Source organism: Stylophora pistillata, chromosome 7 (assembly GCF_964205215.1).
Source record: "Stylophora pistillata chromosome 7, jaStyPist1.2, whole genome shotgun sequence".
Lineage (NCBI taxonomy): Eukaryota > Metazoa > Cnidaria > Anthozoa > Scleractinia > Pocilloporidae > Stylophora > Stylophora pistillata.
In genome coordinates this window covers 28536431-28548467 of record NC_142525.1, presented here as the reverse complement: position 1 = coordinate 28548467, position 12037 = coordinate 28536431, and the positions used below count along the sequence as shown (strand labels likewise).

At 38.6% G+C, this 12037-nt stretch overlaps 1 protein-coding gene across 2 annotated transcripts; it reads left to right on the top strand.

Moving 5' to 3' along the window:
- Positions 1–5227: 5227 nt before the first annotated feature.
- On the top strand, positions 5228–11547 carry LOC111330621 (uncharacterized). 2 transcript variants are annotated; one of them, XR_015990072.1, is made up of 2 exons: positions 5228–5709; positions 6790–8241. XR_015990072.1 is itself a non-coding variant. In XM_022935513.2 (2 exons), the coding sequence occupies exons 1-2, from the start codon at positions 5634–5636 to the stop codon at positions 10539–10541; spliced, it is 2331 nt and encodes a 776-aa protein (XP_022791248.2). In that variant the 5' UTR covers positions 5296–5633; the 3' UTR covers positions 10542–11547. The 2 variants fall into 2 exon arrangements, 1 of the variants encoding a protein (XP_022791248.2); XM_022935513.2 differs by lacking the exon at positions 6790–8241 and adding an exon at positions 8287–11547 and having other exon boundaries at positions 5296–5709.
- The last annotated feature ends 490 nt before the right edge of the window (positions 11548–12037 follow it).

Sequence of the window (12037 nt, the reverse complement as noted above, 5' to 3'; positions counted from 1 at the left end):
CTCAGATGACATATTTTTTTCAAAAGTACATCATATTTATATTGAAACGAAATATAAAGAGGAATTTTCGATGTTCGTCCTTCTTTTGCAAATTGAAAATCATTTTTCTTAGTTGTTTTACATCTCTGCAACGCATAAAAGGCTGAAGGAAACAGACATACACTCGGAAGGATTTGGACAAGATTGGATACTTTCTTTGCCTTCAGTTTTACCTCAACTAGGCAGCTTACAATCATGGTCTCGGTAATTTAAATATATTCGCCCTGGTCGACGTGTCTCGCAACATAAACAAAGTGCAAAGTGCCAATATCAAATTCAGTATTGCTCTTTCAGAGCGAACACTTGAACCTTATCCCTATTTAAGTGAGTTTATACGCGCGTGTGACTTCTTATATAACAAGCTAAGGCCTCGGAGAACTCATCAGAACACAACGCAACTGAAACCAAATATCTGTGCATTCTAATTAATTCATGCCAGACAAAAACAGCTTAAAGTCAAGGCAACTGAAACAAAATATCTGGGCATTTTAGCCAATTCGTGATAGACAAAATCATATTTTGTGTCAAGTCAGAAATTCCATCTGTTCCTTCATCAAAGTATTTCTGGGATGGTATATGTTGTTTCAGCGACTCTGGTAAATGTCGTTAGAAACAAACAGAAGATATATTAGTGATAGGGAAAGTGCACGATACATAAGAAAAACAACCATTAAAAAAACGCCGATCTGATGTAATAATGTCATTAATATTGCCAATATTTCCATCATCAAATCTATTTTGGTTACGGTTTTTCCCTTTGAATAGTGCGTTTCCTTGATGACACATCCTGCCTCGGCCCCGGGATCTTTCGGGCGTGAAAATCAAGATGGCGGCGAGGCAGTCGGGTCACCGCATCGATAACACAGCGGAAGAATAAGAACAGTTTTTGCCATTAAAGTGAGACTGACAACAACAAGGACTTGCTTAAAAAAAAGTACATGTCTTTTTGTCTCCTCTGTACCTTTGCTAAAAATAGGTGTCTGGTTGCAAGAGTTTCTTACTCTATATTTGCCACTTCGGAAAGGAAGTTGTGGACTGAGTTTTTCTCTTTGAGAGTCTCATTTCCCTGATTCAAACCAACAGTTTCATCTTTATTTGTAACGGTCTTGAGAAAACTGTGTGCCAAGAAACTACCATCATTCCTAGTTAGTCAGGTGATTTATACCTTCTTTATCTGAGGGCTGTATTCCACTCGATTTTCGTAAAGATTTGTATCGATCGTAACCCAGTTTTGTTTATCAAATATGGGTCATCTCCTCTCTAACCCGCCCGGCTTAAAAACGGGAGAATATGAAAAAAACAAGGAAATGACTGAAATGTTGTTCTGCAGGAAGTGTAATTCACGCCGTTATCCTTAATGTTATGATATGTGATGTTTCTGTAAAACTTCAACGTCAACAGGAAACTTAAAAGATCGAGGAGCACACAGGAACATAACTCAAGAAAAGCGGGTAGTTTTTTCGAATTCGAGATAAACTCCCTAAAGAGGAGACTGGTTATATTTAGCCTAATGCAACATTAAGCATATCATAGGGAGTTGTGTTGTGGAATATCCTGACTAAGGAAAGTTTGAACTTGAGTTGAGATTAATTTTTTGCCAAAAATTGTCGCCTGCAAATGTCATATTTCATTCTCGGTATGTATTCGGCAATTATGCAGCAAATATGCATGCCTTTTGACACTATTTTATCAACTGTAAAGATTAAAACACTAAGAACTGAGTGAAAATCTAAACTATACTTCTACAAACCGAGCATTGTTCGGTAAAAGCTTTTATTGGTAAGATAAGGAAGTTCAATGTGTATCAACTGCGAATCAGAAGTGAGTACGAGTGCTCCATAGCTGGTCATGAATTGCCACATACAAGAGTTTCTTTTTAAAATTGGACACAAGCCAACTCGCTAACTTCTGCAGCATAACAGAAGTTCATGAACTTAAAGTATTTCTCAGTAAAATTGAATTCAATTATTTCAAGTTTTCAAACCCACATTTTGGTATCTTTCATCATTGCAAACAAGAGTTTTGTTAGAATTCAGCACGATGTAGTGGGTAATTCAAAGACCAGAGACAAAATACAGCGTGCATAGTCTAAGTAAGCGCAACACAGAACCGAAAGTGAAATAACAAATGGAAAAGATCTCTTTAATTTCGTTCATCATAAGCTATGCGGGACACCAGTCACTCAGAGTCATCAGTATTATATGATTCATTTGTGACGCGGGAAATGGCAATATAAGAAAGAAAATAGAATTTATGAACGGAAAATACACATACATCTACTAACAATTACTGATTCAGTTTCGTCCGGACCGATATCAAATGATGATGTGATAACAGCGAAGAATGATAATAAGTATATACAGGTTCTTGATCAAAGCAGTATTTCTTATTTTTCTTTATGTCCAGTAGAGTCTGACCTTCGCCGAAATACTCTTCGGACTGCGGACCAACTTTTGGTACGAAGGTGTCACGAGAACTATGTAAGTTTCTGTTTGCTGTGTTCAAAAAAGGTACTTAATAGCGCAAAGAATGTACTCATTAAAAGAAAGTCTTTTGGCGAACTTTTACGTGACTAAACATGCTCCATTTTTCTGCTTGCGATAAATTCTACTTCCTCTTTTTCTTCTTAGCTGGAGTGACACGCATAGCCGCAATTAACACAGCGTTCGCCTTCCATTTTCCCTGTAGCTGAGATAAATATCACTCTTTCCCAGGCTCTGCGAAACACTGTTGCACGGCGCACTTTGACGCATGCCGCCGGCGCATTACACAGGATTTGAAAGCGTAACACGCTGATCATTATCCAAGGTAAAAAAAAAAAAAAAAATGACCTGAGTTTATCCGAACACACACACGTCGCTATGTGGAGCCTGTTTTTTTACCACAAGAAAACTCTTGAACATGCAGGCTAAATATCGACATCAGTATTTGCGTCTTCCTCTAGCTATTTAAAAACTAACAAATATATATTCGCATGCCTTAAATCTATGCAATGTTTCCTGATTTTCACGGTTCCCTCGCGGTGACCTATGATTTTTTTTCTTCAATTTTCTAGTCTGCAAAACATATTTTTGGCAAGTATCGATGTTCGCGTTATTTTCGAATGATATTGATGAGGTTAAGTTTTTGGCTGGTTTTGCAGAAAGACGAATCCAAAAACCATATGGTGTTGAATTCTATCCCCTTTCTATTCCATAGATATAATAGATAGAGGAGTTCAATTCATTTGCCACAAGAGAGGACAGACAAAGAAAACCTGTGATGTCCCGCTAAGGATTCAAACTCAGTTTGAAGCTTAACCATCAAGCGACAGGAAAAAGACATGCAACCGTTAAACGTGCAAGTGATATACTTTTTCGGACGAGGCTAGACGAAAAAAAAGGCGTGTTTAGAAACATTTTTAGCGCGCAAAAATCCCATGTTATTTTACCTATTAAGCCATACGTGACACATACTTAATTCGAGTAACGATTACGATTTCTGGAGGGAAATGTTGGGGCTAGTTCCTTTATAAGACAAGATTAACTCCTGGCAGACCTGGGCATGCCTACGAGTTACTTACCTTGAACTACGGAGTAGAAATACCTTTCCTCTTTGCATCCGTTTGTTGCATTTTGTGTTCAGGCTGCGCACTATTTAGGTACCACTCAGGCTTTCAGCTCAAATTTGAACACTCTTTCACTCGCAAATAAAGAAATTTGCTGAGAGAGATCAATCGACGAAATTAAGATTATCAAGTTCTACATGTCTCCAAGTTCTCATTATTCCTTTAAGTGCTATATCAGAGAAAGAGAAATTAAGACTTAGACAAAAATGATGAATTTTCATGGTCTTCTTTTTCGACGAATATCAGTTAAGTATCTTGAAGGACAACAAAAGAAAGGATATTAAAGGAAAAAATAGAATTTTCATCCGGCCACCTTTAGCGCAAACACTTCCTGTGACTTTTGCCGTAGGCCATCTATGCTCTCATTGTTTTGATGAATTATAACATTGCATGTCAGTTTTATTTTATTGATCGAGTCGAATTACTTTCTTATCGAGTATTCCTTTATATATTGATTGCTTTAAGACAAACTATGGTAATAGCAAAATTTGACATAACTGAGCGTTGATCGAATACTTTTTCATTTAGCTCTGAGCCATGTGACAATCGACAGCGCTTCTCTTCGAACTAAGCTAAATCTTTCACTCACGTTATCATGAAGGGGTAAATTTAATCCCAAAATTATGTCCTTCCCCTCCTCACTTAAAAATAATTGCATGCATCACTTTCAAAGTGTTAAATATATTTGTGATCCTAAATAGTGTAAAACTTTAATTGAGAATGTCTGGGTTTGTGATACTGTATTTAAATTGTATATGTCAAGAAAACAATATCGATGGATGAGCTAGTAACTACAAAACTATATATAAATTTGCTCTCGATCGATTTTCGCGCTTTAGGTGAAAGCCTAAGCGGTTTTCAATAATGGTAGTTTCATGTGACTTTGTTATTTTTTATGGCATAATTGCAGATCGCTTTAGATTGAATTTCTACTTGATTTACATGTAAAATTTCGTTTTGCTTGATGGAGTTTTAGCGTTTTGTGTAATCAATATAAAAACTTCTCATGAATGTTTCGTTATAACAATAGCCATAAACTGATGCCCGTGTTTTCTTTACCCAGCTTCGAAAACAACATTAAGTCTTTCAATACCCGTGGAGTTAAGCCGTTTCTAAACTACGTTTCATCTGACGCGATGGTATAATGGTATTATTCATGGCCGTCGGACTAAATTTACTCGTGCAGTCTATATTTAGCGGCAAGCTCCTTTACTGGTCCGACTGAGTGGGTGAATTGACGCAAATCACATTGCGGAAAATCGTCATATATGGTCTCGGATCTTGTTTTCAATGGCAAATCAAGACACCATGGCCTCTCTGTTTATCATCGAATGGAAAAAAATAATATCGTGGTCCGATTTACTTTTAAGTGGAATTAACTCTATCTGGTACAAAACGTGTTACCAACAGGTTGTGACAATGTTCAAATGCTTAGAATTTTCGATTGAAAACACGCCAATTTACACTTCTCGTCTAACGCTGCCGCGAAAACTCTTTCTCGCCTCGTTGCCTCAAATCACTTCCGCTGAAAATAAAATTGCTATTTACAGCTCGTAACAAGTGCCCAATTGAACTGCCAAATTAAATGACAACACCAATATAAAGGCCCTCAGAGAGACGTGTATTGTGTATTGTGTTTGTTGACTTCTTGGACTATTGTTCGTGCCAAGAGCGGACAAAAGACGTAATCAAAAGATACCATGATATCAGGGTAATAGGCCGTAATCCCTATCACATGACCCACTGAACGCTACCTAAAGCGAATGAGCTATAAATTTACTTCGCACCTCTAACGGTCACAAATGGTCCGCACCATCGCACAGACCAGCACGTGTCTCATAAAGCTCCTCGTTGGTTTTTCGGGCTGAAATTTCATCAGCGTTGAATTTTAACGCGATTCAACTTGTCAGGTTCGAACTAGAGTTGGTTGTTTCGTTGTCTCGATTTTTGGATTGGTTTCTTCTGAGAAGGTCCTTGTGATATTGCCATGCCAAAGTCGTTCCTCGTGAAAAAGGCGAAACGCCGACTCGACGAAGCCGGAGAAAATAATCTCACGTCCTCTGGTGAGTAAAGTATAAAAATATATTTTTTCTACGGTGGTAGCGAGTTTCGATTGATCATAATTCTTCTGGTACAATGTATTTAGAAATCGCTTGTGGTAGGTTGTAATCTTGCTTACAGATTTTTTGTTACACCGTTATAAATTTGTTTGTTGCGACCGATTTCTTGTACTCAAAGCGGGGAGTATTTGCTGAACGATTATTTAATCGTATAAACATTTCGATCCGCAATCTTTTTTTTACGCAACGAGATGTTTTCTAAAATACGCATGCTGAGGTCTTGTTTTTCCTCGAGGGCAATAGGGTCACGAAGGATTCAACTTTGGACAATAGCGACATGTTTTTCTTCTTCTTTGTTTCGTATTAGTCAATAGCTGGCAATTTTCTGCCACAAATATCCAAGCTCTTTCGATTTTAATCGCTGAAGCCACTCCAAATACACGGAAATCTCGTTCTCATCATAATTATTTCAAGGGTATCGTGGAATCCAATCATTACTAAAGCGCGCTACAAGTCCTTAACAGGTTGTGCTAACACGGGCTTTTTGTATTCTGTTGATGAAACAAAAGGCAAGCGCTTGCCAAAGAACATAACTGAATTGCCACCCCAGGGGCTCACATTTTATTATACGCTAGTGGTGGCATAACCGCGGATCGTCACGAATTTATTATTTTTTTAATTCTGCGATATTTTACTCTGCACGCAAATTGGTTTGGGAGAAATTGGAAAATTGCTTCGGTTAAGAGTTTTCTCAGATCGATCGGGTTGACGGATTGCAAACCTTTGTAAATGATCGAGACAAAAGTGAAAATTGGAGATCTATTCTTCGAGTTAATTGACAAACGAAACTTAATAGTTCTTTTCAATGGGCTTTCATATTCAAATGCGAAATAAAGATGGTTACATAAAAAAGTTAATGGAAATTGCTATTGACATCTCGAGGTTCGCTTTGTTTGCTCACGGATGTTGCACGCGTCTTTTTAAGGCTTCAAAACGAAGCAAATCAAATGAAAGCCTGTCTTCTTTTTGTTCTACTCGAAAACCGTAATTTACGCTAAATGAGCAATTTCATTTTCTTTGCAGAGACTTGAACCGGAAACTTGGTCTCGCCACAATGAATTATCATTTGGAAGACGATGAAATTTTGAACTGCAATTAAAAGCAATTGCCTGAAGTGTTTAAATTTATCGGGAATTTCATATCAGTAAACTTGCGCGTAATTCTGAGTGATGTAACGTTATTTTGTCTCATAGGTGGCGAAGAGTTGAATTAAAACCGAGAATCATCCATACGCAAAACAATCGCGTGTTTTGGGATACAAAGCAAACGGGCGGGAGAGTTAATCCTCTAGGAAACCTTGTTTTCTGAGGGGTTATCTCTGACATACAAGATTTAGCCAAATTGAGGTCACAGGGGCAAGTCTACGAGAAAAACTTCTGCTTAAAATTACCTAGGATGTCACGAAATTGCTACATAAACACGAAATGCTTGCCAGACTTCTACAGCTGGTTCGGGCAGCGACATGACAGCGTTTTGTTTGGCCACCAAAAGCACACAGCACTCTCAAACTAAACAACTTTTAGTAATTTCCGTTTCTTGCACTCACTGATCACAAACCGTTCAGTTTCAACTGAATCATTTCTGAAAGTTTAATGTTTAAAAGGACCATGTATATATATATATATCTAACATGTTCGTTACACCCTTTTGGCTAAATTCGCGAAAACATCGCATCTTTCCTAGGCATAATCCGCTTTACTGCTGAAGTTGTTTTGTCAGCATATTGGGCGTTATTCGGCTGACAACAATTCAACCTAAATTTACATTTTCGTTTCAATTTGACAACGTTCAATTTCTATTCAGATATCATTCTGATAGGAAGTGCACACCTGCCTATAGGATAACGCGTTTTACTGTGTTTTCATCAATAATTCATCTTCGAAGTCAACAGATAATAAATTGGGATTTTGTTCACGAAAGAATTTATGTATGTTTGACAGTCCGTCAATTGTTTTTGTTAGCTAATCTGCCCCGTTACATTTAAGAAGTGCCGCGTCATTCTTTTAATTACAATTCACTTAAAACTTGAGATAAGCAACAACAAAAACATCATGCATGCTCAAATACCAGAGCAAATTAATCGTACGAGCGATTATTAAAGCATTTGGTCCCTAAGCGCTTGCATTCAAGTCGAGATTTAAAAAAGAAATGTCTCAAGGAAGTTTCAATTTCGCTGAAGCGCAAAGCGCTGAGTACTTCGAATCCCGACTCGCAACCTTATCAGGGTTTTCTAGGGTTCCGCTCTCTCACTCAATTTCTCAAAGGTCTTTTTAAGAATGCACGCACTTTCGATCGACTGAAAACAGTTTTGAAATTCAAACATTTAAAATATTAGTAAATTAAAAAGGAAGGCACTTGTTTTTGGAACAAAGAACCACAATTCTTCTCATCTTAGGATTTCGAATTAAGAACACTTGGGGCCCCAAAAACTACCGTGGCTTTCGAGAAACGGGCCCCTCTATTGAAGAATGTTCCTCCAGGGCCCTCGGTAACTATTAATGGTAAAAATTTTTGTTACAGACAAACGAGAGCCAAGTCATGATCAGTCTCCCACAACAGTGCGCTCCATGTTGAATCACGGGAAGCACGAAGAGGACACACAGAGAACGTTACACCACATCATCACAAAGGATCCACCTGGAGAGATGATGGATGCTGCCAGAAACGGTTCCGCAGTTTATAGCGGAAGACCAGCTGAAAGGTTAGCGGAAAATTGGCCTCTCGTGCCCCACATGTTTTTCTTCCCACCTTTGCCAACACAAGGTAATTCTCTCGCCGAATGTTGTGCGCCTCTAAAGGTGCAAGTCTTGCCGCAGAACTTGTTCAAAGATGGCCACTCTCCACCAAATGAACAAAGCAGAGAACGTGCACACAGACTAAACATGATCGACGAAAAGATACCAAAACATGTAGAAATACTAGGAGCAATCAGAAATAGTGAAAGCATCCCGCCTTGGCTCTTAGATTCTGCGCCAGCGTTTTGGAAATCAAGACTAACTAATGGACCACTCTATCATCTTTCCAATTTCAATTTTCGCGATTCGAGGACGAACGGAGAGCGTATTGAAATGAACCCTCTTCATTTTCACCCTTTTGAGAAAGCGGTTCTTGAGTCAAGGAAGAGAAAAATTGTGGATACTGAAAGGGAAATCTTGTCGCCTCAAAGTTATTGGCATCTCGAAACATCTGATCTACCTGCGGCCAAGTGGAAAAAATGTTGGAAAAGCCAAGAACACGGAGAGGGGAAACATCAAGAGTCAGATAAAGATAAAAATAGCGGACAGGAAAAGAAGTTGAACCAAGCGAGTAACATGCAACATATGGAAGAGTCAAGAAAATTACTGGGCAAAGTGGTCACAAATCGTATGGAATCTGAACACAACCCCAGGAATATTAAACACCATCAAGATCCTAAAGATTGGCGCATTGCTGTGCCGAGCAGATTGGCAGACGGAATGTTCAATTATAATGATCCGTGTTCGTTGTGGGGACAGAATGCAAGTGTAACAAGCTCTATGTGGGTTCCTGACGTATTAAAGACTGCACCAAAGGAAGATATCAGTGGAAATGCGACTGGATCTAAAGGAAATAAATTCAGGCCGTTCAAAACAAAGAGGGAAGGAGAGGTTTCTTGTGCAGCCAAAGAGGAAGCTGCGGTCTTTAGTCAGAAGGAAGCCAGGAAAACTTTCCAGGCCAAGCTGACTTCTGAAAACCAAGTGGAGTGGTTTAAAAAGGGCACGCCTAGTCCAAAACTGAAAAAGGAAAATTCCAATGACAACAAATCTATGTTTAGTTTCTCTAACGACGAAGATCGCGTTCGAGATTTTCAAAGGAATTCGAGGACAGAAGAACAGATTTCTAAGGATGAAACAAGAAGTTCACCAGATCACAGTACTATCAAAGAGGTTAATTTGCATAAACTTGTGACACTTGGGCACGAGAATATTGATTTATCTAGACGTTTTAGCCCGGTGGAAATTAAAGATAGGAAATTCTCTCCTGTTTCTTTCGGATCTCCAGAACGAGTAAGCCCTAACAAAGACGCGATCGACTTAAAGAAAAGAAAAGACTCTGACTCTTTGCAGTTCCACCAAGACGTCAAAATGAACGTTGTTGAAAAGTCAGACGACAAGGTTTTTTCGTATTCCTCATCGCTTTGGCTTCTCAGCAAAGAATCCTCTAGAATACCACAGGGGAGTGTTCACCCAAAACTACCTGTTATAACTTCCAGCCCTTCCTTTTGGATGACGAAAAATGGAGGGTTTGGTGTTGAAAGTCAACTTGGACTCTTAACGAGCAAACCTCATGAAAATGCCAAAAAGGAATCCCCGAACGGGACTCACATCCATAAATGTGAAATATGCAATAGTGCCTTCCCCCTTCGACGCAAGCTCAACCAACACCTAAAAACACATTCATTCTATAAACGTTACACCTGCTCCTACTGCGACAAAGGTTTCAATGACACCTTTGACTTGAAGCGTCATGTAAGAACACACACTGGAATAAAACCATTCAAGTGTGAGCAGTGTGACAAGTCGTTCACTCAACGATGCTCGTTGGAGGCACATCAGACACGGGTCCACGGCATCGTGCATAAGTTTGGCTTCCGCGAGAGACGCTCGAAGATGTTCGTTTGCGAAGAGTGTGGAGCCACGTTTAAAGACAACCAATCAGAATTCATGACCCACATGGCGAGTATGCACCCGGATCGTGAGAAAGGTCCATGGATGAACAAGAACACAAACCTCTGTTCACGAGTTATTACATTTTGAAACACTTCATTATTCCTATTATTATCATCATGATTATCATTGACACCATCTTAAACATAGCTAGAACGCGCGCGTTTTCTTAAGTTATTATTCCTCCTAAACTCCAAGTTCTAGGTTTCTTCACGGAGGAGGGAAAGATCGTTTAATGATATAAGTTTCCTGTAAACAATTTATGACGACGTCCTCGCATTAACTGATCCAGACAGATAGATAGAGATAATGTTCTCTATGCATTTTTTATACAACTGAAAGCGGGGAACTGAATTTTTTTTAACAATTTGGAGCATCTTAGGCTAGCGATCATTTGTCCTCCCCTGGGGTGGGATGGGTGGGAGGGTGGACTGGCACGAATGGTTACTATGTTCCTTTCTAGTCCTTCCCCACTACAAAAAAAACTTAATGCAGTGAAAATGGACTAAACTAAATTTCTTCATTATCATCACAGAAAGGTTTGATTAAGCAGTGTTGCTTCAAAAATAAATTAGATGCTATCACGAGTCACTTTTAGGGGTTACGTAGTTGAACGCACCAGCACCAACGATACAGAATGTCATTCGCATCGGAAAATCAAACTCGAAAATCGAAACCTGGGTAGCTTTTCAACTGATCATATCAAGTTATCATTTAAACAATTTCGCATTATAGTTAAAACTTATGCTCGAGTCTGTTTTCGATTTATATGACATTAGAGATTTTTCAGTTACTCTTTCACTCTCAAGATCATAACATAAATTATTCTTATTGCAGTTCTATTCTATAAATATATAATTTTAATAAGTCAGTATTCCCTCAACGAGAGAGCTTCCCATTCTTCTTTATAGGAGAGAACAGATCTCGAACGCTCTTGAGAATTAACGAGAATAGCAAGTAGGAGCTGATTACCTTCGATTAAGTCACAAGTTGAAAATGGTTTTGACGTACGTTTGTGCTGTTGTAGTTATTCAACATCCAACCACATTTTTTGAGCCATATTTTAAGAGCGAATAAAGATGAAATTAACGATGGATCCATAAGGAAGTCATGGATATTTATGTCTGGCTCGACTACTCAATCTAACATACCATGAAATGGCAACATTGATGGTGTTGAATTATATTGCAAGTTGGTCTGACAACTTATTTTGGGACGAAAATTGTTTCCGCTAAAAATGGGGAGCATCACTTGGGATAATTTGCAGCTGCCGTTAATACAATTTTGAGGAGTAAAGCGGGCAAAAAATATCGCACAAGACCCGGGGGGTACTCCCTTATAAGGGCTTAATGGGGACGTGCGGCCAGCAAGGGTATGTTTTTCGAGATTTTTGTCTTAAACAGGGTATCAAATTTATCATTTTTTGTCTTAATCAGGGTATCGATTTATCAATTTTTGTCTTAAACAGGATATCTTTTCTTGGAAGATAAACAGCAAAATTTTTATAAGCTCTAATTTTAATTACTATTGAATTCCGTTGATCTTGGTATTGATACCAGGCACATTAAATGTCTTAAACAGGGTAT

What these genes read in the sequence shown, in the direction of transcription:
- LOC111330621 (XM_022935513.2), top strand. Translation starts at nt 5,634, where the DNA reads ATGCCAAAGTCGTTCCTCGTGAAAAAGGCGAAACGCCGACTCGACGAA. An exon ending in AAATAATCTCACGTCCTCTG is followed by an intron (nt 5,710 to 8,286) that starts GTGAGTAAAGTA and finishes TTTTTGTTACAG; the next exon opens with ACAAACGAGAGCCAAGTCAT.